This window comes from Myodes glareolus, chromosome 15 (genome assembly GCF_982192425.1).
Source record: "Myodes glareolus chromosome 15, mMyoGla1.1, whole genome shotgun sequence".
NCBI lineage: Eukaryota > Metazoa > Chordata > Mammalia > Rodentia > Cricetidae > Myodes > Myodes glareolus.
In genome coordinates, this window is record NC_142040.1 from 73,142,049 (window position 1) to 73,162,189 (window position 20,141).

General features: G+C 42.6%; 1 protein-coding gene and 1 long non-coding RNA gene across 4 annotated transcripts in view; one reads left to right on the forward strand and one right to left on the reverse strand.

Annotated features, from left to right (window-relative positions):
• Window positions 1-2,980, forward strand: part of LOC125415951 (uncharacterized) — a 22,607-nt gene extending 19,627 nt beyond the window's left edge. For all 3 annotated transcript variants that reach the window (XM_085676929.2, XM_085676930.2, XM_048458565.3), the window contains exon 4: window positions 1,124-2,980. In XM_085676929.2, coding sequence (XP_085533055.2) covers window positions 1,124-2,469 — 1,346 coding nt within the window. In that variant the 3' untranslated portion in view covers window positions 2,470-2,980. The remainder of the gene's footprint in view (window positions 1-1,123) is intronic.
• Window positions 1-12,518, reverse strand: part of LOC125415956 (uncharacterized) — an 18,475-nt gene extending 5,957 nt beyond the window's left edge. The window contains exons 1-2 of the long non-coding RNA XR_014997153.1: window positions 12,325-12,518; window positions 3,009-3,154 (exon numbers count right to left, since the gene is read on the reverse strand). This is a non-coding gene — a long non-coding RNA (uncharacterized LOC125415956). The remainder of the gene's footprint in view (window positions 1-3,008; window positions 3,155-12,324) is intronic.
• Between the last annotated feature and the right edge of the window lie 7,623 nt (window positions 12,519-20,141).

Genomic DNA, 20,141 nt, shown 5'->3' on the forward strand with positions numbered 1-20,141 from the left:
TATTTATATGTATATACATACATAAATATTATTAACAGGCATCCATATACGTGTGTGTGCATATTATAAAGGAGGTTTATAGATTACCTTAGAGAGTGGTGGCTTTCTTTGATGGCTACATTCTGGAGAAGGAAAGAACCCAGTAGCTGCTCATTTGACAAAGTGGGCTGACTCAGCATCCTCAGCCAGCTCTGAAGACCTGGAGCCCCCCGAAGAGTTGTTGGTATGAAGTCTGTGTTGGGAAGATTAAGGAACTGATGTCTGATGCTAGCGGAGGATAGCAGCATCAGGGATGGATGGACTGAGGCAGAACTGAAGGCAGGCTCTACCTCAGTCCAAAATGGAGATCCTGCCTCCAGGAATCTCAGAATGCCACTTGGATTTCTAAGTTTGTGATCAGCCTGGTCTGAATAGTGAGCTCCAGGACAGTAAGGTCTGCACAGAGAAACCTTGTCTTGAACAGCAAGAACAAAAAGGAAGTGGTAGTCTTGTCATGTGTCCTCTGACAAATGTGCTGTCTCAGCAAAGGTTTTTTCTTATCATGATGTGATATGGTTCAGATATATATTTTCTTGCCATCCAAACAAAACATAAAATACTGTCCTGAGTTTTTGAGCTATAGATGTAATATTTTGGGGAACATCTACTTAGTGTGCAGCTTCTCTTTCATATCTTCGACAACATACTTATGTGGAGGATAAAAATTTCACATTTAGACAATAACTCAGATTCACACAATCACAATTAACTTTCTCTTTCCAGGCTTGGTTACTTTATACTTTCAAGGGTGTCTAGACATATAATATCTCTATTGTTTAATGGGTTTATTTCTGTTAGTAAAATGCCCTTACACGTTACTTAGCTATGAAATTTTGAATTATATGCCATTACGTCTATGTTTTATTTGATTATGCCCTTATTCTAGTTGAAGTATAAATTATTTGTACCTACATTATTTTATTATTTATTCTTAGTGCCTTTAGGTTTTGAAATGTACTGTATTTTCTTACTGATGCTTCAGTGTGCATGAGCAGATGTTTTCTTTTTAAAAGATAAGCATTGCAAGTGAGCATTGTAAGAATATTTCCTGGCCTTTATTCATATCTCAACTTTTGTTCAACAGGAACAACATCCAGTGATTATAATGTTTACAACAAGGCCATTGACTGTAACTCACTATGCATTCCACACCAAAGAATTCATATAAGGGAGAAACCCTACAAGTGTGAAAAATGTGGTAAGGGCCTTAGTTCTTATAAAGCACTTTCCATGCACCAGAGACTTCACACTGGAGAAAAACCCTACACGTGTAAAGAATGTCACAAGACCTTCAATACTCGCCAATCACTTTTTATACACCAGAAAAATCATACTGATGAGAAATCCTACAAGTGTGGAGAATGTGGTAGATCATTTTACTATCTTTCAATGCTAAAGCAACATCAAAGAATTCATTCTGGAGAGAAACCCTACAAGTGCGAAGAATGTGGCAGAGCTTTTTATGATCTTTCAAACCTAAATAAACATCAAAGATATCATTTTGGTGAGAAACCATACAAGTGTGAAGAATGTGGCAAATGTTTTTCCTCAGTTTCATACCTTAGACAACATCAAGTAATTCACTCCAAAGACTATCCCTACAAGTGTGTAGAGTGTGACAAAAGGTTCTCCTCCTTTGCGTACCTTCAGAAACATCAGACAGTCCACACTGGAAAGAAGCCATACAAGTGTGAGGAGTGTGGCAAATGTTTTTGCTCATCCTCATCGCTTAGACGACATCAACCAATCCATTCTGAAGACTATCCCTACAAGTGTGCAGAGTGTGGTAAAAGTCTTTCCAGTTTTAAAAGACTTAAAGAACATCAGATAATTCATACTGGAGAGAAATCATACAAGTGTGAAGAGTGTGGCAAATGTTTTTACTTATCTTTGTCTCTTCAGCGACATCAAACAATTCACTGTGAAGACAATCCCTACAGGTGTGAGGACTGTGGCAGATGCTTTTACTCCTCCTTATCCCTTAGAGAGCATCAAACCATCCATTCTGAAGACAGCCCCTATAAGTGTGCAGAGTGTGGCAAACAGTTTTCCTATTCCAGGAGTCTTCTGGAACATCAAACAACTCATACTGGAGAGAAACCCTACAAGTGCAAGGAATGTGGCAAAGCCTTTCATTATCAGTCATCCCTTAGAAAACACAAGAAAGTTCATACTGGAGAGAAACCCTACAAGTGTGAAGCATGTGACAGATGTTTTTCCTGTTCTTCATCCCTTAGACAACATAAAAGAAAAAAGAAAATTCAAGGGGTCTGGAGAGACGGCTCAGAGGTTAAGGGCACTGACTGCTCTTCCAGAGGTCCTGAGTTCAATTCCCAGCAACCACATGGTGGCTCACAGCCATTTCTAGTGAGATCTGGTGCCATCTTCTGGCCAGCAAGCATGCAGACAGACAGAACACTGTATAAATAATAAATAACTAAATAAATAAATAAATAAATATTTTTTTAAAAAAGGAAAAGAAAAGAAAATTCAATCTGAAGACAATCCCTAAAAGTGTGGGGAATGTGGCAAACACTTTGTGAATCTTTATAGCCTTACTCAACATATGATATAGTTCATACAGAAGAGAAATCCTACAAATGCCTTAGAAGTTTACTTCATCAACCCTTAAATCACATCAAATGATTCATTCTGACTACAAAGTCCATAAGTGTGAGAAGAATGGTAAAAATCTTTTCTAACAATTTAGATCTTATCCAACTCTAATGAATCCATGGTGGAGAATATCAAGTTAATCATTTTGCGATGTTGGCATGAACATCTAACGTAGAACAGTTCAGATACTAAGAGTGTCATCAGAGAACAGTGGAGACTTCTCTTTGCTGTAACCCCAACAGTTTGTTCAAATTGTGTGTTTGAAACGTGTCTTAATGAATGAATCTCTATCTTCTGTAACCATAAATGCTCCATGAAACCTTTACTATGTCATAACTTTGTCCATTGGTTACCTGGAATCTGAGATCTGGGCTGTCCATAGTTACTGTTGTTTTTCCCAGTGGAGTCATCCAAGCGTCTGTAACATCCCCCTTGGTGTGTAAGAAGCTCTGCCTCTCTGAGCTAGCAGGTTGTTCACCCAGCGTCTGACTCTGGAATCCTTATTGGTAAATAAAGGATAGAGACTTAGTTAAAACAGCACGAAGGCTCTTCCAATCTAGGCACTGGCAGCACGGCAGCAGCAGTGGCTGCAGAGGTGCAGTCATCATCTGAGGCAGCTTTAGTGTCAGGTGCAGCTGCTGTGCCTGAGATAAAAGCAGCAGTGCCCACAGAGCGATAATGCAGGAAAGGTGTGGAGCAACCAATCATTTTCTGACTGGATACAAAGCTCATTCCATAAACGGTAACTGATGTGATGTTATTTTGTGATAAACTTGTGCCTGGCCAGGTTATAAGCCCTAGGAAGAATTTAGTGCCGTTACTCTAATGAGTGGACAGTAACTAAATGAACCCAAGTTCTCATCTTTATACCCACAGTGTAAGGCACCTCTCTACACCCACCAGCAAATCTTAGTTGTGTAGTAGACGGAGAATAATACACAGAGGCAAATTAGTCAAAGTGTAGAGACTATTAGCCTGGCAGTGGGGAGCTCTAATGTAAAAGTGATGCTTGCGTCACACACTGTAGAAGAGGTCCCTTACACACATCAAAAGTCAGGGATTCCTGAGGGAGAAGAGGTGGAAAGAATGTCAGGGCCAGGTATAGTAGATGTCTGCTCTGAAACAGTAGAAATGTTGAAAAATTTCTAGGACAGTGAAACATTGCTAAAAATGTTGCTTGAAAACACTGTGGCTATTACTAGCTGGACAACACTTCCATGGGTTAAACCCGGCCATCCAATAAGCAAGGTTGCATAAGGATTTCACTCTATCTCACCCTGAGTGGAGGAGCTATTGGCAATTGATGGCTTCTGAGGGAGACAGTCAATCTGGGGGGCTTCCAGGCTTCAGTCAACTGTCCCACACCCCCACACTTGCAGGAAGCGCTCAATGGGGTGAAGAGATAACAAAGAAAAAGCCCACCAAGTGGGGAGAGTAAAATGGTTTTAAGGGTTAGAAGTAATGAGTGAAGGAATGTGGAGACTTGAATAAAACATGCAATATCCATGTATTAAATTCTCCCAAAATAAATACCATTTGAAAGGTTGTTGCTTTTGGACATGTCCAAACTTAATTTGTTTTGGCAGTGATTATAGCACATGACTCTGGCTGTCATATACAGAGGGTCAGCATCCTACTGGGAAGGCCTCACAAGGACTCCCAGAAGGGCTGAGGTGCTGAGGACTGAGGGGCCCTGCATCAGTGTAACCTCAGGGAAGAGACAGGGATGGCTTTGCAGGCATGAGATGGGGCCAGGCTCACCTTGTATCTTCCATATGGCTTTGCCATTGTACAGCAGAGGAACGATGACCAGTGCTTTCCCCACCTTCCTTTCCCTCCCTCCTACATCCATAGTGATCACGGTAGCTTTGGTTCCTGGTTTTCCATCATTAAGAAAGATAGGAAAGGAGCTTAACAGTCAAAGAACTTGGTGGGTAGACAGCTACAACACAGCACACACCTTCTATCAATGAGCTTTGTTAATATGTGCACAATAGAGAAAGCACAGAAATGAATACGCCTCTAGATTACGTGGCAAAGAAAGAACCTATGCTTGCGACTTTTATTTCCATCATAATTAATAACAAAGAAGTGCTGTGTGGAAAGATTCTGTGTTTTAAAAAGTGTCTAAGATGTGGTCAGAAGTGCACATAGAAAAAGGGTTGGGTTTGCTCTGTGTATGTGAGTCAGTGCTTTATTCCTGCTTGGAGTTTCTGGTAGGTATCAACTTCCTCAGAACACAGAAGGATTTTTCCTTATGAATGGAAAGGGTCTTAATAGATATACATTTGTTCTACAAGAGAATAGTTTTTCAGAGCTGCAGTCTGGGTAGAAGCTTCTTAAGGGAACAGCTTAAGTGTGAAAGTATAGAGAGACACACTCTCAGGAGTACATAGTATAACAGAGACTCACACTCAACACTAATGTAGAAGATTTCCTCTCAGGAATAGATACTATCACAGAGATTTATAATCTCAGGAGTGAGTACTATAGCAGAAACATACTCTCAGGACCAAATAGTGTAGCAGAGGCTCAGAACCTCAACTGGCACTTCTCATTTATCTCTTTAATTTTAAACCCCATTATTTTGAAAGTAAAAAAAAAATAGATGTGAAAATGAACAAGCCCTGAAAACTACAGTGTTGTAGAATATTATTTTAACCAGTCACAGATGTGTTACAGTTGGAGATGCCTTGGAATGCTACTTTACATGTGTAAAGATGTGTTACCTTTGTTTCCGCTGCCTTTGTTAGTGATGTGAAGATGTGTTACATTTGTTTCACTGCTCTGCCTAAGGCACCTGATTGGTCTAATAAAAAGCTAAATGGCCAATAGCTAGGCAGGAGAGGGATAGGTGTGGCTCACAAGCAGACAGGATAAGTAGGAAAAGTACTCTAGGATGGAAGAAAAGGGGAACATGAGGGAGAGAAGGACACACTGGGCAGAAGCCAGGCAGCCTGCAGACAGCCGTGGAGACAGCAGCCAAGCAAGATATCCAGGAAGAAAGAAAGGTGCGGAGCCCCATGGCATAAGACAGACAAGGAGAAGCAGGTTAAGTTCTAAGAGCCAGCAATAAGGGAGCCTGTGCTGATGCGGAGCAGTCATAGCTAATAAGTCTCTGTCTCATGATTTGATACCGAGAGAAGATGGCAGACACCAGCCACATGCCAGTGCTGTATTTATTTTTTCTCAACATAGTAACTTGCAGTCAGCAAGACACCAGCAATATTTTGTTTTGATAATAAATAGCATAAATAAACTTTGTATTTTCTAATGATCTGACACCTACATTTTTTAAAAAAGTAGATTGAACTAATTGCAACTTGTTCTGCATATCAAGCATATTTTCAACCTATCTGTGCCTGTTCCCCTTTTACTGACCATCTGCACACATATTATTTCCCTACAACATGCTATTTATCACTCAACTTTAGGGAGTTTCTTTTGTTGTTTGAAAGAGCACAATGGAATGTGAGAGAAGAGGGAGGGAAGAGAAAGGAAGAAGGAGAAAGCGGGGAGAGGAGAGCCTGCTGGAGGAGCGTGCTGGGGCAGGGACGGAAGCAGGAAAGCGGGGAGAGGAGAGCCTGCTGGAGGAGCGTGCTGGGGCAGGGACGGAAGCAGCAAAGGCCACTTTTGTTTTCTCTCCATTGCCTTCGGCTGGCCTCACTCTCACTGTCCAAGTTCCAGTACTTCGTTGTGCCTTAGGGCTGAATTGTCCCCCTAGGCTTAGTTCTTTGAGTCAAGGTCCCAGCTGGCTGAACTATAATGGAAAGGCTGAGAGACCTTTAAGAAAGGGAGCCTTACTGGTGAAAGGGGGTGACTGAGGGTCACCGTGAATGTACGTTTATGGTCTGGTCCCTTTCTGTTTACACTCTGCTTATGGAGTGTGAATGTGAGGTGACCAGCCAGTCTCCTGCTCTTGCCACCATGCTTTCTCCACCTGCTACCATGTCTTCACACCACGATGGAATGACCCCCGTAATGACCCCCTTGAACCGCATATGAAACATGAATAAGTGTTTAAGATAGTTGTCAACTCATATATTATGAGAAAGTTAGAGAGCTAAAAGGTACCTGGAGTTGGGGAAAGTTATGATTAGATTGCTATTTTGCTTTCTCTTTTTTCTTTTCTTTCTTTCTTTTTTTTAATTTTTATTTATTTATTTATTTTTTGACTTAGGGCTTCCCTGTGTAGCCCTTGCTGTCCAGGGACTTGCTCTGTGCTCTAGGTTGACCTTGAACAGACATTTACCTGCCTTTGTCTCTGGAGTACTGGTATTAAAAGATGTGTCACCACCATTGGCAAATGGCTGTTTTCCGCTAATGAGGGGCCCCTATTTACCACTGAAAAATAATAGGAATTAATCACTTGCAGTAATTGTGACGCTGGGGGCAGCAGGGAGGGTCTTTGCAAAAGCACGGAAAGTAAGTTCCCCTGCATATCTGTGGGTATGTGAACCATGTCCTCTTAACTTTGGGAACTTGCAATGAGCCAGAAGCCTTAAATAAGTAAAGTTTAAAACTTTGGTATTGTAAGCACACCTAATTCAAGTTGAATTATGATTTAAATTTTTATGCAATTTGATGTACAACCTGTGAGGATCTTCATTGTGTCTGGTTTGGGACCGTCTTCAGCTGCTCCACAGTGCCATCTTGAGGTCTGTTAGCAGCTGTGACCACGCAGTCCGTGGGAAACCCCTGGAGAGCTTTCTCCATGTGTCAGCGTCGTGGGACGAAATGTTACAGGTTAATTGAATCTTTCTTAAATACGAACCCAGTGTTTCAGCATGTGCCCTTATTTGGAAATAGGACCATTGCAGATATAATTGGTTAAGATGAGGCCGCTAGCCTCCCATAAAGTTCTTTGTGTTTAAATCGGCCTTCCAGAAGTTTCTCATGGAAACACGCTCATCTTTCCTTGTGAAACAGACACAGCACAGCTCAGAATATTTTCTCTCCGAGGCATAAGTGTTTTTCATTTTGGGCGTAGCTTCTTTCCACTCTTCAGGACCTGAGCACAGAGCTCGTTGGGATGAAATTCAATCTTACTGAAGTAGTCGATCTCTATTTCCCCAGTGGGAAGTTGGTCATGTGTGGGGTGTGCAGAACAAAGACAGGCATCATACCAGAGGTCCGTGGGAACCAGGGAAGTTGTGGGCAGGGTGTGGGAGGATGTGCCTCAGGAGCAGAGAAAGAAGCCCAGGCAGAGAGAAGAAAGTGTGCGATACTTAGGATGCCCTAGCAGGACCTTGAAGGAAAGGTGGAGAAGGGTCCCTAAAAGGAATTAAACCACAGACTCAGTCTTTCACCACTAGGCAGAGAATGCATGGGTCAGGTGGGGCTCCCCATGGTGGAGCTGGAATGAGAGGACACAGTGTTGTGGGCAGGACAGTGATGGTTTTGGAGGAGATGGGGTGTGGGGTTTGGTTCTGAAACATGCCAGAGAGCTAAGAGGCACCTGAATTAATGCTTTTACAAAAGAAACGCTTCTGCCTGGTGGTGGTGGAACAGGTCTTTAATCCCAGCACTTAGAAGGCAGAGGCAGCTAGATCTCTGTGAGTTCAAGGCCAGCCTGGTCTACAGAGCTAGTTCAGGACTAGCCAGGGCTACACAGAGAAACCCTGTCTTGAAAAACAAGCAAACAAAGAAATGCTTCATAGGCTTTAGACTTCCAGACACTAGCAATGCTGCTTCCACTCTGCTGGGAAGCTAATGAGCCCCTCCCACTTGTTAGTCTTCTGCTGTCACTTTAAGAACTAACCACGCCCACCCCAGCCACTTTGGACCTCCCCCCAGCCATCTTCTCTCTTGTGTGTGTGTGTATGCGTGCGTGTGTGTGTGTGTGTGTGTGTGTGTATGTGTGTGTCTTTTTTTCTCTATGTTTGTCTATGTTTTTCTTTCTTTAAGTAATAAATGTCTAGCTTTATGTATAGCCTTATGTCCATTTACTCTGCCGTCCACCGCATCCAGCCGCCTGACTCTGCCGCTCGCCCAGGGACCCTGACTTCCCCCTCCGCATGGCGCTGCCACTTGCAGCTGCTCCGCGAGCTGCCCGGGACATCCCACCATGGTATTATTTTTAAAAAGAACAATACCCACCCCCCCTTCAAAATGTCCTACAAGAAGGATGGTACAGGAAGAATGCATGGGCTCAGTCTGCCCCAGACCACACAAGGCAGAGGCGATTTCAAAAAGAGTCTTGTAATGCCTAGCAAATGAGGCACTGAGTCATTGTCTTGGGCAGCAGTCGTTACAGTTGCAACCAAGACCCATTGAGGAAATCCTACTTGTGGTCAAGAGACTAGAGCCTCTGGCCTGGGTGGAGATCAAACACTCCAGTGGATCTAAGTCAATCATCTGGTCAAGGGACTACTCCTGTGAAGGCAGACCTACCTTAAGCCATACTAAGAAAAAAAAAGGCGGAATAGTTAGCTCTTTCTTGAGATCCTGTAATTTTCCTTTCCGGAATTTCCATGTCCTTAGCACAGTCCCTAGGAGCCACCGTGAGGTCCAGCTGGATCCACCCACCTTTAACTTAACCAATGTTTGGTTCCTGTGAACTCATCCATCCTCTGTGGTTGTAATGAGCTCAGTGTTAATGAGATCTCACAGTCAAAACAGCCATGCAAGGCTTTGAACAGCGAGGGGTAAAGGTGGAAAATAATTAGTATCTATTTTAGGTCTTTGGTCTGTCAGCGTGAGAAGAGAGGGGACAGAAGCAGTGCAATGAGGGAAGGACACAGCGCAGCAGGGAGTGGGTTTAATTAATTTACCCAAGCAAATCTGGAAAGGGTGGCAAGTGAAGCCGGGAGTAAAAGAACAAGCTTACACTTACGTGTGTATGTTTTAACCACTGAGACTAGTTTTTCAGAAGTGTGGCTTTCAGGCTTTAGAAAAGGTGGTCTATTTGAAGATGTTATATACAGTCAATGTTGGAAATTTTTTTAAAAAGGTGTGAGATCATTTATTTGTTTCATAAACGATTTTTTTCACCTAAGCCAAATCTAGATGCTGACTCTACAAATAGAAAATTACAATAAGATAGGGGAGGAAGACTGCAAATGGACATTCATGAGGTGAGAGCAACATAAGCCTTTTATTCTTGATTTTTCCAAAAAAAAATCCGGTGTAGTCAAGTTTATTCATTCTTAATATTTCCCAGTACTTTATATATCCTGTTATGACTGATAACCTTATGTGCTTTTGTTGTGAACAGCCTGACATCTGAGCAATTGAATCTAGTGAATGAGCAAAGTGTTACCTTACACGGTCACCATTGCGCTTTCAATGTCTGCTCCTTACAGTGTTCAAGAGTCCAGTGTATCACCTGATCAATGGCCATAACATTTATTTTTTGTCAGAAAACCTGACATTCCAGAGTTAGGAGGAGTTGGCTATGCACAGAGGAAGGTGGAAAGAGCAATCCGAGAAGGTCTTGGAGCAGGAACAGACCAGATCTCCCCCCAGACAGCATCAGTGTCCGGTGGGAAGGGGCATCAGGAGCCAGAGACCCAAGCAAGGCCTGGCATTTCACAGTTGGTACTCGGGAATTTATTTTGGTATCAATGAGAAACTGCTTTGGAAGCCACTCAGTTGGAAAGTTTTAATGCCTCTTGGGAGTCTGCAAGGGGCACTGTCAGACGCAATGGTCTTGCTTTGTTAACTAGGTGTCAAACCCCTGCTCGTACTTCCAAGTGCTGGAAAGGCCACCTTCCGTTCCAGGCAATTCCAAACAAATCCCCAGTGCCTTGTCTTCAAGGTGCGCTTTATTGTCTACTGTGTTGTGTTCTCAGTTGTTACTATGAGGGACCTAAGATGCCAAGGCTGTAACAGGCAAATTTTCTGCCCTAACAGTGCAAGTCTGTTTCAACTGCTCTGCAACTTTAAACAAACAGTTTCCAAGCATGTGGCCAGGGGTGGGGTGGGGTGGGGTGTTAGTGGTGAGGGGGTGCAGTGGCATCCACCTGGCTACAGAGGCAGGAGGCAGCACCTGGCATGGAAGATTTTCTTCAGGTTTGTGCTCACAATGCTTCCTGAAGGAGCAAGTCACATGACTCAGCATCTTGTGTCACATGGCTCAGCGTCTACCTCTCTCCATTGCTGCCTACTGAACAAAGACAGTTCTCCCATCAAGGCTGAGAGCAGCCTAGGTCTATGGGTGTAAACATACGATTTAAAAGACAGCTGGAGAGCATAACCCTTGAGCACAATAAAACTAGCAAGTACTAACCTAGGACCTAGGAGCCTTACAGCCACGAACTTCTGACCAGGAGTGCAGTGCCAGGCATGAAATTCCCTCCAACACAGCAAGCCTCAAACACCAATCAGAAAGCTGTTTGTTGCCCCATGAGAGTCATACACTATGGCACCAGTGTATATAATCTGCCTGGGAGGTCCATATTATGGCATGAAGAATTGAATGCTGGGTAAGATCACTGACATGTTTTCATTCTGGCCCTGTAGAAGCTGGGTCCAGGGAATTTAGCTGTGGTGTAGAGGACAGGACAAGGTGAGCACTGTTATGTGTGTCTGTTGGCTCTTACTGGCACTGAAGAGTCTTGGTGAAGGTGATAAGCATTTGTAGTATTTAAAACTATTATATCTTCAAAAAGAAAAACTCCAGAGCCCAATAATTCTGCAGAGTCTTCATAACATGTACCAAATGATAGCAACATAGCAATTTTTCCTACATGGCATCAGGGAGAAAAAAGTGAGCATACTACTAAAGAGGCGGACTATTCTCCATCGGGAGTGCGGGTTTAGAACCGGGGAGCGCCATAAATCGCACGCTGTAAGTTTTATGTGCTTCCTCTCACTAAATAATTCAGGAAAGAGAGTTTCCAGGGAGAGCTGCTTGAAGGAACTTTCACTAGAAGATGAACACAGAGTTTGCAAGACCTTTGAAAACATCCAAAAACTGTTTCATTGAGGAAAAATACAATATGATGTTACATTAGAATGCAAGACTCACTAAGAAGTTTCTTATCTGACCTAGGTTCTAAAGCTGGAGCCTGCACGGTTAAGCAGGCTAGGAAGACAGGTTTTATGTCAGGCTGTTTGCTTCCTTTAGAAGGCATTGCCATGGCTGTCTGTCTCCTGGATGACCACCTTCAGCAGATACACAAACCTGTGTATTCCATGTACCCTATCCAGCAGCCTCTGGATGCCCCATCATCCATTACCACCTCTTGGTACATCAGTCCGTGGTCATTCAGTCCACTTTTGTCCCTGCAGTCACGTTGGTCATATGCTGGCTGGCATCCCCAAACCCTGAGACCAAGTTGCAAAATCCTGCTGTTCAGTAGTTCAGAGGCACATATGTCTCAAAAGGCAAAATTTATTGTGCTTGCATTAACCACTCACAGAGGTTTTGTGGTGTACTAGGTGCCTGAAAAGAAGAAATCAAAAAATAAAAAAATAAAAAAAAGAAGAAACCAGAAACACTGGCTTGATGGGGAAACTTTATCAACCAATCACATCTAAATAGGGTATGGCTACCTGGGGCCCAGAAAGAAATACTGGAAGAATCCAGGTGCGCACTCTCTCTGCATGGATCACGCCCGACGGAGAGGAAGTTGGACCTCCCATTCTTGTGGCGTGAGTTTCCCCTCATAACCATTAAAGTATAATTGTAACTCTTGAGCAGGCCTGGTTATTTATCGTACCTACCTAATTCGCAACACTGACTGCAGAGCAACGAGAGGTTAAACTTCACTGTGCGGGGGTGAGTTCATTGATGCCTGAGGATTCTGGAGGTGGAGCTAGAAAAGAAAGTAGCTATGAATGAAAGAAGTGGCGGGAGAGTGTGGTGGGAGACTGTCCCGAGATGGGTGGAGCGCAATGACTAGGTCACAGGACCAAGATGTGCTTGCCCTTCTTAGAAGTCTCTGTCACCAAGACGACGCACACACGCCCACGTGACGCACACACGCCGACGTGATGCACGCAGGAACATACAGAGGACAACGGCTACAGCTGGGAAGGCACACCCACCAGGAGATGAGGGAAACAATCCCGTCTAAGGCAGCCTCAGGAATGTCTTAGAAGAAACCTAACCAAAGAAACAACAGGCCTAACGATGTTTTTTATTTACTGAGGACCAATTTCCCAAGCTCCGGCGTCACTTCAACATATTGCCTCGCTCATAACAGACCGCTTCCATTAGACCCAAAGTCAAGAAAAACATGTTCTCAAGAAGCAAAATGACCTTGCTCTCCTCTAGGAGTTGATAGTATGCGGCAGTCACAGTAGTCTTAAGTTTTATCCATTTTCATATTTCTTAGCTCAAGCTCATGAAAAATAACAGACTGCCAATCTCTGCCTGCAACAGACAGAATCAGCAACAGTGACCTTCAAGTTGTGTGAGAAACTTCTGGGGAGCTATTTGTTAATGAGAAATAGCGTTAAATATTTTTATAGAATTACTTTAATTAGGTACACTTTCAAAATTAATTATAACTTCAAATTTTCATTATAATACTGGGTAGTCAGTTTCTATTACCGTGGCAGATTAACTGGGTGACCAGTTTAGAGGGAAGAAAAGATTATTTTGGGTTATGTTTTCAGAAATTCAGTCCATGGTCACCTCATCCTGCCACGTTGGTCCTGTGATTAGAGAGAATGACTGGAGGCTGGGAAGTTGACAGACAGAGAGAACGGTCAATATCCCCTTCAAAGACATGGCATTGGTGACTTAGTTTACTACCTTGTCCTTACCTCCTGAAGTTTCCACCACCCCCAGAGAGCCCTCAGGAATGTAGTCCAACCCTTCAACAGTAGAAGCAACCAAGGAGTTAACCACGTTGTTTAGTGCCATAATTGGGTTATTTGATAGTTGATAATATTTTGGAATAACTTATATATTGTCTCTACAGGGCTAATATTGCAATTATGACTTATATGATCAAGTTTAGTCTAAACGTCTGTGGGTTAGGGAGACGACTCAGAAGATAAGGCATTACTGAGCAAACATCAGGACTTGAGTTGGAATCTCAGCATCCATGTAAAATCTGGGCCTAGTTGTGTATGGCTGTAACCACAGTACCGGGGAAAGGAGACAGGTGGATCCTGGGCCTCCCTGGCCCACTAGCTCACAGCACTGGGGAGAGAATCCAGGTGGATCCTGGGCCTCCCAGGCCAGCCAGCTCACCCAATCACAGTGATTCTGAGAGCGCTTATCTTAAGAAATATGGTGGAGAACAATAGAGACAGACACTGGAAGTCAGGTTCTGGTCTTCGCACATGCATGCATGGGAGCACTTATATGTCACTCATGCCCCCCCGCTTGAACACACACATATACACACAAAACTATTGACTATTCTTAGATCCCTGAATCATGCCTCATTAAGTTGGTTTTTAATACTTGTGCAGACTAAGCATACTGATAAATAAATCAGATTAATAACTGTATCTTTCCATATGTAGATCTAGCTATAATAAAAGTCATTACTTTTTAAAATCAGAATGAGGAAAGAGATGAAAGTCTATTAACACTTGATGACTCTTTAAGCATTGAATTGTAGCAGTATTTCCCTTACGTGTTGATTGAGCGCCCCCTGCTGGTATCCCTTATGTATTGTATTTTTATTTGTGACTAAATGTAATTCATTGGTAAGGAATGAATCTGAGTATCTCATCACACATAATTAACATTTCCCCAATTGCAATCATTTGTCAAAATTCTGCAAATATATATTCAAGATTTATGCATTTGACTGAATCAAACGTCTCATGAATCTATTAATACATGTTGAAATCCCTCTGGTGACATGCACTTAGACATCGTTGCATAATGTTTACAAAAATACAATTGTGTGGCTGCGGTTTACACAGCATACACTGTACAGCAGAGACACCTGCATGCCCATGCTTACTGCAGCATTGTTCACAGTAGCGGAATTTTTGAATCCACGTAGGTGTCCACCAGCAAGAGTGGAGAGAGAAACTGCGGTGGAGGCGCAATAGAATTTTGTTTATGAACAAAGGAATTGGAAGTTATGTCCTTTCCAGGGAAATGGATACAACCAGAGATGACTGTGTTAATGAAATGAAGTCCAACTCAGGAAGAGAAATTTTACATGTTTCCTCTCATTTATGAAAATTATACCAGAGTCACACATGTAATTGTGTGTGTGTGTGTGTTTTGAGAGAGAGAAAGAGAGAGAGAGAGAGAGAGAGAGAGAGAGAGAGAGAGAGAGAGAGAGAGAGAGAGAAATGGAAACACGTCTGTAGAACAACACAGAGACTAACGAAAGGGGAGGTGAGAGACACGGGGAAAACACGGCCAAAGAACTTTATACACATGTATGAACACTTCCTTATATAACCTAGTAATGTGTATAATGAATACATGCCAATAAAATATTAACCATCACAGGGTGTAAAAGAACAGCAGAAAGACAGAAAATGTAAGCATGGCATACAAGAGAGAGTGTTAAAAACACATACTAAGTCAATCACAGTTTATACAAATTTCAGCAACCAAAAAGACCTTTACTTAGGAAAGTGGCTATCTGGGTGAGACGAATACATATACAAACTCTGTATGATCTCTTTTCTGTCTGTCTTTATGTTTGGATGAGTAATGTGCAAGATGACAAGGCAGCAGATACTGTGCTTTGATGAAACTTTCCAAACACAGCACTTTGTTGCGGCGTTAAAACTCATGAGTAAATGTCATCGGCAGGGAAAGGGACCCCTCCCCCACAACACCTTTGACACCATGCTGGCCTAGGAGTGTTTGCATTACATGGTAAATCAGATTTCGATAACATAGCATAGTGAAAAATATTCATTTAACATTATTTGGGTTTTCTTATATTCCTCTACTATTCTTCAGATATAGTATAGTATTTCTAAAAATTGTTTTGTTCTTTCTTTCTTTCTTCCTTTCTTTCTTTCTTCTCTCTCTCTCTCTCTCTCTCTCTCTCTCTCTCTCTCTCTCTCTCTCTCCCTCTCTCTATGCTGCATCTATGTTGGTGTACAAAAGGCCAGAAGAGAACATCAGATTCCTCAGAGCTGAAGTTACAGGTGGCTGTGAGCCATCTGGGGACTGAACGCTCATCCTCTGGAAGATCATCAAGTGCTCTTAGATGCTGAGGCATCTTTCCAGGCTGAAAAATTGTGTCTTGTATTCCATATCTATATAGCTTAAGAAAAATTTCAACATACATGGTTCTCATTGAAATTTCATGATAGTTCTGCCCGCAGTTGGGTTTATTTACTAGTTTTCAGAAGAGAAAGGTGCAGTATGGTCCTGCTGTGCAAATGTAAATGAGCAGGAAGAGCTGCTGACGGCTTTATGTGGAGTAAGACATAAAATACTCCAGAGACCTCACAATGTCTACCTTCACCCCCTTTGATAGGGACCTCTTTATTTGGGGGAGTTTCTTGATTCATGAAGACACACTCAGATTAACACAAGGAGTAGGGACCGCCTAGAGCTGGCAAAGTGGGAATAGCAGATCCCTAACACCCAGAGACGTGTACCTAGGAGTCAGAGAAGATTAGAGGCTCTGGAACGCTCCACACTATGAGATTTGAGGACTCGAGTAGCCTTTTCTCATAGAAGGATGATGACATTTCAGCATCCAAAGATGTCTGATCTTTCTTTTTTTCCAGTCTTAGAATTTATTTTAATAAAAAGTAAACAAATACATTTACTGCTTAACTATAAGATTACAAAAGGACAAAAATATACAATAAAGTATAATTTTGGTGTATGAAACGATATCAGATATCTCTATTCACTTTTTTTTTTAAAAGATATCTGGTCTTTCAATGTGACCTCACACTGATGGTAAACACTGGCCACTCATCCCCAAAGGTATGGTCTCTATTATGGAGATTACCAGGACTAGGCATTCAACAATATGCATATGCTGTCTACATAAGATCAGATATGCTCATATGTAAGTTTTAAAGAACCATAACATAAAAGTAAGCTTTGCTGGAATTAGAGATTCTGTTTTTGTCTTCGGGGCATCAGTTGACTAGAATTTGTAAAGTCGAGGCAGCTGTGACGTATCTAAAAAGTGACATGGTTTATGTTTTGTTTCCTCTTCCCATATGCCCAGAAATGATTCTGTCAAGCACACAAAAAAATTGTAATTATCCAGACTTCCCATAACACGAGGAACAGAAATCACCCCAATATGTAGAAAGACAGCTAATCTAACTAACAACGCACAGAAGGGGTATTGGGTATGGATTAAGGATCTATTTGATCCCTTTACTTTTCTTTTTTCCTGTGTTGAGGAGATGAGGCGATCCCTGACAGTGAAAACATGGCACCGCTGAGCTCCTAGATCCCCCGTGACCCTCAGTGAGCTGTGGGGACAAGAGGATGGCACACTGCATGGAAGAGAGGCAGAGCAAAATGCTGTGGTTAAAGTACCAGAGGCGTGTTGCAGGGCACAGGTTATACGTGCTGCAGGCAGAATTTAATAGGACTCCACCACGGGTCTTCACCCACTGGAACTGCCCCTTTTCCATTCCACAATGAAAACACAAATATTTCCCGGTAGTAGACAGAGCCAGTCCACTAACTCCTCCATTCCCCTTGACTTCAGTCATCTCGTGCGGTAACAAACTGCAGTCGACTAAACGTTAACCTTGCTTCTCGATGGACGTCTGCTCTTGGACACCCTGGAAGCTCAGCCAGCTGGCTCCGTGTCATCCCCCCTGATGTGACACTAACATGCTCCAGCTCCAGTCCAGAGGACCTTCCTCCCAAAGGGTCCTCCTGTGGTCTCTTCATGTCCTCTTGTTACAGACCGGATACCACACAGTCATCTGTTTTCTTCATTACACGAGAGGATCATAAAATAAGCTTTTTTTTTTTTGATACAGTCTAGTGTTTATTTATGTTATGGCAGATACACTTGAATTTCAAAATTTAAAACATATAAAAAGTGGTTTGGGACAAAATAAGCATTTTTTAATTAACTAGCATGTTTCCAAGGTGACTGCATTTTATATGATCTTATGCAGTCAGCCTGCGTTCCCTATTTCAGTGAAGTGAATTTAAACTTTAATTCTCATTAAAGAACTTCCCAGTACATTTGTCACCCACAAAAATTAATAAAAATTAAAAACTAGAATAGAGGGGTTAGAGAGATGGCTCAGTGGTTAAGTGCACTTGCTATTCCTATAGAGGACTAGGTTTGGTTCCAGGCACTCACATGGTAGCTACCTCCTGAAACCCCATGGCAGATCTGATGCCCTCTGCTGGCATCCAGGGGCACTGCATACACAGTCTTACAAGAACTCACACATACAGCAGAAATTAATAAGTCTTAAAAAAATAGAAGACTATGATTAAAATGCTTCTATAAACACGTATACCAATAGTATAAATATAGAGACACCTATTTTATAATTACATGAATACTTTTCTTCTGAGGCATTTCATCTCACAATTTCTTCTCATTTTGAAATGATACATAGAAATATAAAATTAGATACATTTTGATACACACTTTCTAAATTCTTTTAAAGTTATTTGATATTGTCCAGATGAAATGTACTAGCAAACAATAAAGGGGATTCCAAATAATTAAAATAACAGAAAGAAAAGAAAGACAAAGATATTCTACATTGGGTTACACAATTGAACACTGAGTTGGGAGCTCAGTATTCTGGGAAGTATTTTTGAGACCTATCCTGCTCAAATCTTGCTAAAATGTAAAAAGAGGGCAGCTAAGCCCTGGACACCACACACTCCACTCACCCAAACTAACCCCAGTCCCAGGCTCAGCCCTGGACACGGAGGCAGATGTGGGCCTATGATTATCAGACAGGATTATGGCAGGATGGCCTACCCATGTTATTTGTATGACTCCTGATTGAACATAATAATCCTAGCATAGCTTCTATAAGGACAACATGAGACACAGTCATGAAATAACCATGAGGTGGCAACACAAAATTTAAAAAAAAACTTAAGGCTTTTCATATGTAAGATATTTAAGGATATGTAAGATAAGGATTTGTGAATTTCTGAACGTTTTTTGGTGGAGTCGGTTGTCTCTCTTCACCCCTAAGTGGCAGGCAGGATTCTGTTTCTCATGGCCCCTCCCTTCTTCCGTGTCTTCTCCGAGGGAAGACTGACAGTCCCTGAAATTAACAGCGGCTCTCCAGCGGCTCCCCTTGTCCTGACCCCGGACCCTCCCGCACAGGAGGGAAGATGGTTTCTCCACTTGTCCTCTCTAAGCACGGTCTGTTCTTCTTTGGCTTCATGGGCTCAGATTCTCCAGCTCTTCTTCCTTCACACAATTCCTGAAAGTCAGCCCCAGGCAGTGCAGACTGGGATGAAGATTCCTACATTTGGAACACTCTACTCTGCAAGGTAGGGGGGGTGCCCATCTTATATTCGGATGCAATTTTAAAAATTACCTCCGTTAATTTTTTAAATTAAATTAAACGCACTTTTAAGGATTGTTTCCTGAGACTTTATATCACTAGAACATTCTGTAAAGTCCCAAGTACAGATTATAGATTCTCTTTTTCTGATTCCAGAATCAGGCAAATGAGGAAAATGATCCCATAAAATGCCAATCAGCTCCTAGGTCTTCTCTGTTAGCTTCCCCTTCTTCAGTAGAAACTGGATACAGTAGGGGAGAGGACCAGTCTCCGCAGCAATCTGTCTTCCAATCAGTCATCAACACACACACATACACACACACACACACACACACACACACACACGCACACGCACACGCACGCACACGCACACGCACACACGCACGCGCACGCGCACATGCGCACACATACACACACACACACATACACACACGCACATACACGCACACGCACGTGCACGCACGCACACATACACGCACACACACATACACACGCACGCACGCGCACACGCACACACACACGCACACGCACACACATGCACACACACACACACATCTGGAAGGTGTCTTAGTTACTGTTCTGTTGCTGCAAAGAGACTCCATGGCCAAGGAAACTTACAGAAGAAAGCGCTTAATACAGGGCTTTCTTGTAGTTTCAGGGGGTTAGTCCGTGATCATCATGGCAGGCAGATAGCCCTAATGCTAGAACAATGACTGAGCTTATATCCTGACCCTTAGGCTGGGTTGCAGTCAGAGAGAACAAGGGAGACTGGGCCTGATGAGGGCCCCTGAAACCTCAAAGCCATCAGTGACTCAGAAGGCTACACCTCCTAATTCTTCCCAAAGAGTCCTGTGATCTGAGGACCTAGGATTCGAATAGAGGAGTCTGTGGGGGCCCTTCTCACTTAGATGACCGCAGACGGTGACCTCGGTAGTGATGTGTACAAAACGTCAGATGTGGGAGCATCTAAAACACAGCACTAAAAATCTAAAAGAATCTTTAAAACATCCTCAGGTAGAGAAGACGTGGATTAAGGAATTGTATTAGAAAGACCCTGAATAATAAGGGACATACATACATGGCATATATGTAGTATAGAGAGATGTGGACAAAAATTTTTA